Source organism: Barbus barbus, assembly GCF_936440315.1.
Source record: "Barbus barbus genome assembly, chromosome: 5".
In the NCBI taxonomy this organism is placed as follows: Eukaryota; Metazoa; Chordata; class Actinopteri; order Cypriniformes; family Cyprinidae; genus Barbus; species Barbus barbus.
In genome coordinates this window covers 2,697,914-2,702,823 of record NC_136733.1, presented here as the reverse complement: position 1 = coordinate 2,702,823, position 4,910 = coordinate 2,697,914, and the positions used below count along the sequence as shown (strand labels likewise).

The window sequence follows — 4,910 nt, the reverse complement described above, 5'->3', positions numbered from 1 at the left end:
TTCCAGCAGCCATGATAGACAGCAGTTGGCGATTAAAGTTTTCTATGCACAATTTGATTTGACGAAAGTCACGAGACACTATCTCCCTATCCAATCATATTAATGGATAAAAATAAAATTAAAATAAGCATGTAACGACCACAAACGGATGAAAATAGCGGAGTAAAAGTACCGATACATCACTTAAAATGTACTCAAGTAAAAGTAAAAGTCCACAATTTTTAAACTACTCAAAAAAGTACAATTACTGATAAAAACTACTTAATTACTGTAACGTGGGTATTTGTAATTCGTTACTTCACACCACTGCATATATATATATTACTTTTTAAATGGTAATGATGTGTGCACTAGGGTGTGTTGATTTTTTTTTTTCTTTTTGGTCATATGAAACCAACATGAATACTAATATTGAATTTAAACTGGATTTTCAAAAGCACTTTCCTTGTCATCATCTCAGACAATCTTATGCCATTGTTCCTGGAGTTTTGCCTGTCCTGGATTTGAACAAATTGACCATTTTTTAATCAAATTCTGCATTTCCCAATTAGTTAAGGAGAAGAAAATATCTTACACTGCACAAGTCTGGTGACTGTGCGTGTGTTGGTAGACGGTGGGTATTCCATACGCACACAGTTACTCGATTGTGTGAGGCAATGTGAAAAGCTGCCAGACTAACGCTCTGTGAGTAAACAGCGTCTGGAGATAGTAATATTTGTAGAAGTGTCAGTTCCTTCTTTACATAATGTCTGTCGTAGAAACAAGATGTGGTTTCCTCAGTCTGATAAACATAGCTGTAGGGAATGTGTAGGAGGTCTTGAAAACCATTTAATCTCCTTTTTTAGAAGGAAAATCGTTCATGAGCTGGAACTAAATGTGAATTCAAAAAAGCTAGTAGTGCATAAATTCCATAGCAAGCATTGCTTATATCGTATCTTTAATGACTACATGCATTATTATAGTTGTGTTCTCTTTGTACAATACAGTTCTTCATGACAAATGATTGCACCTGTTTTGCATAAAGTTTATGAGACTGACAAGATGTCAAAAAACCTTCAAAGAGCCTAATTTAGACTCAAGACACTATTTCTGTCCTGCCTTCAACCTGCAGAATTTAACTGATGAAAGTTTAATTTGAAGTCAAGCATAAGAGATAAAATGTTTAGAATTACGTAAGCGTTCTTAAGCGATTTACCATTCCAAGACATTTCAAAGGTGAAAAGAAAGATTTTTGTATTAGGGATCCAGTGCAATTCTGTTGAGCCCTCACACTGTATGTACTATGATGGCTATGAGATGATGTTGTTGCCAGGGGAAACATCATCCTCTGGCAGCCACCTCCAAATTACTTGTAGAATACTGAATATTGTGCAGTTATTGTTTACAATATTAAATGCAGGTTATTTACAAGTAATGTTGTGTTTTTATAGTTAATCAGCCAGTTCCCAAAAACACTGTTAGCATTCACACTTAGTATTTTAGATCCTATACTTTAGGTGTTTTGAATGCAACTTGTACAATGCAATACTAATCTTGTGTTGTTTTCTTCATCTCTTGCAGGGAACCTTAACCTAAACTAATTTAATGGGGAAAATTAGAAGAGTCTCATTAAGATGACACGCACACATCCACCTGATATACTAGTATCAACAGTGTATCAAGATGTTAAAGTGAATTCCCTCTCAAACCACTCCAAAGCCTGTCATCCCTCAAAACAATGTGATTCCCCATCCATCAGCAAACTGGAGAACTCTCGAAAAAGCAAAAGCAAAAAGAGGCACTGCCGTAGCTTTGACACTGAATCTATGGACAAACCCCGATATCATACAATAGCAATGGAGTACCCACACCGAAGGGCTGAAAGGTATGCGGCCAATCCAGAGGTTGCCTGGAACGCCTTAGGTCGCCAACAAGGGCATGGACTTCACCGGTTTTCTTCTCCAGACATATTTAGCTACCGTCTCACCTCCCAGCCAATGACTGCTGAGATGCCTGGTGAAATTGCTGTGACAGAACAAAAGAGGAGGACTAGATCTAGAAGTGCCTCACGGGTTCAGACCAGCCTAACTCCTGTGTCTTTTGATGCTTCCCCTCCAGTGGCAAGGAGGGGCCGGGAAGCTCAAAGGGCGCATCGAAACACTCAGCCAAGGCCGGAAGTTTCCCCAAGAAGAGAATCTTCCTACGCTGCCACGCGAGCACACGTGAACGAAGTACATCCCATCAAACTGCAGCCGCAGAGGAGTGATAAAAGCAGGTATTCCCCTGTATATGTGCCAGAAGGCTTTGATGAAGGAAGGTCCGAGAAACCTGCCACTAGTCCTCATGTTCGGTGCCGGGTAGACATCAAACCAGACGAGTCGGCCGTGCAGCAAGGAGGCCGAAAGGCAGCTACACCCCATGTGGACATACCTTGGCATAAGTATGCCAGCAGTGGCAGTCGGAGTCTGACAGTGCCTCGCCATATCTCCACTTCGAGGACACCGACTCCCACTGACTCCTTCACTGGAGAGCACAGGCAGGCGTACCAGTATTCCCAAAGTATGCCAAATAGCTACATGCAGCCTATGGAGATCCCTTTACAAAAGGTGGTCTCGCCACGGGAGCCAAGGGAACACTATGGACGGGAACGAAGGGCTCATTCAAGCCCCAACGTGCCAACTAAATTCTTCTATGCAGAGGATTTGGGGAAGTATGGATCTTCAACTCCATCAAGGACTCATTATCAAGATGACCGATACAGCATTCCTAGCCAACCCTACTCACCTAAAGTACAATATGTACAAGATCCAAGGACTCACATTGTTCATACTGTACCTTCCCGGCAATATTTCACAGAATTCGACCCCTACCATTACCCTGGACAGCCTGTGTACTCAAAACCCTATGCTGCAAGTGAGCCAGGGGCGTATATAATTCAGACACCTCCAGCAAGGACATTCTATGGCGATGACCCAAGGACATATCAGATTCAAACAGCCCCTCCTCGGATCTTCTACATGGCCGACCCCTACACGCCACCAATGGAGCATCATATTCCAGCAAGGGCGTACTACACTGAGGGAAGACGACATGCCCGTGTGGTGCAGCCGCAATCAGAGGACTGGTACGGCTCAGAGGTCTCTGGCTACTCTAGCCATTACCCTTCCTCGTATGTCTCACAGGTTACTCCCACGAGAGTTAGACAAGAGCCAAAGCTCACAACTTGGTATGCCAACCCGTGCATGGAGCCAGCAAAAACCGTAACAGACCCAAAACCGTACTCAAGATCTTGGGATAACATCCTTGATACCCATGTAGAACGGGAACAGCCTGTACCTCGAGGGAAAAGCGATGAGAATCTTCTTTGTCAGGGGATACAAACTTCAAGTGAACGACCAAAACCTGTGGTTGTCAACCTTTCCAGCTCACCAAGGCGTTATGCTGCACTGTCCTTATCTGAAAACTCTTTGATTGACAAAAGTCCAACTGAGGCCAGGAGCTCTTCGAGTAAACTGTGGTTTGTCACACCTGAGATTACCATCACAGACAATGATATCAGACCAAGCAATCTTAGTAAATCAGAAGCACGCTCTGCAAGTTGGGATGTGCTGGATTCCAAAAGTGCCCCAAATCAAGAAGCCCCTCAACGTGAAGCGAAATCCCGTTCTGGAGAATTTACCAAAGAGAAAATGCACAGCAGCACATCTTTACAGCAAAGTTTAGAGCAGCTTGATGAGCTTCTAGCAGACCTTGTCATTGATTACAAACCTCCAGCCAGGAGGGCAAGTGAAGACTTGCTTGATCAACTCAAAAAGCTCATTGATGAAGAAGAAGCAGTATCTTCAACAAGAAAGGATTCGATGGCAGGATCTGAAAGTGGCATGCCCCTTGACAAACAACCCACTTCAATAAAAATAGATCCTGACACACTAAGAGACACTGACGGGAGTTGTGACGGCCTGAGAAGTACAGAAGAGTGCTCCCCTGACCAGAGTCCCGATGAGGACGACACTATGATGTGTTCAAACAATAAATGCCGTCGGACTGAGACCTCGTTTAACGCCTGCCTCTACTTTAAATCCTGCCACAGCTGCTATACCTACTATTGCTCTCGCAACTGTCGCCGCGAAGACTGGGACGTCCACAAGGAGAGCTGCCTCTATGGGCGAATCGGTAGTGTGTGTCGCCACGTTATTAAGCACTGTCGAGAAACCGCAGAGGTCCATAAAGCTTTCTCCCGTATAGCCAAAGTGGGATACCTGTCTCGGGGCAGGGGAGTCTTGTTTTTGGGCTTTCCAAATCCAGGTTCGTCCACAAATTTCCTTCAGTTTGGACTAGAAAGTCTACTCATGTCACCAACATACTTATCTCTCCGTGAGCTGGAGAGCTTCAAGGATAACCTTGGGGAATATTGCAAGGAGCTCCAAGAGGCAGGAAAGGAATACGACCCTAATGAATGTTTTCTCCTGAATGTATCCATTGCTGTTGGTGATCAAGTGCCTGACGGACCATCGCCAAGGGTCCAAGCCCCAACCGTCAGGAAATTTGCCAAGATTGCTCTTGCCTCCTACAGCCCAGAAAAGAAGGTCCATCGGAAAGAAACCGACATGGAGACGTTGATCCTGACACCCCCACCAGGTATGGCTGACATTGACAAGGAAGGCGAGGAGGGAAGGAAAGCCCGGGAGATCTGCTTCATCAACATTCAGCGGGAGTTGAGGATACGTGGGGTGTTTCTTCGCCACGAGTATCCCAATGTCTACCAAAAGCTCTGTGAGTTTGTTGAGAACAACAGGAGGTTCACGCCCACTACTATTTATCCCATTGATAAAAGGACCGGCAAGCAGTTCATGTGCATGATAATGGCAGCCTCTGAGCCACGAACTTTGGACTGGGTAGCCAACCCACATCTCCTAGATGACATTATATAA

General features: G+C 44.4%; 1 protein-coding gene across 1 annotated transcript; it reads left to right on the top strand.

The window, feature by feature from the left end:
• Positions 1 to 1,613: 1,613 nt before the first annotated feature.
• ajm1 (apical junction component 1 homolog) lies at positions 1,614 to 4,910 on the top strand (the record flags this gene model as incomplete). The annotated part of the gene is made up of 1 exon (XM_079417013.1): positions 1,614 to 4,910. One exon carries the CDS (start codon positions 1,614 to 1,616, stop codon positions 4,908 to 4,910), a length of 3,297 nt encoding a protein of 1,098 aa, XP_079273139.1.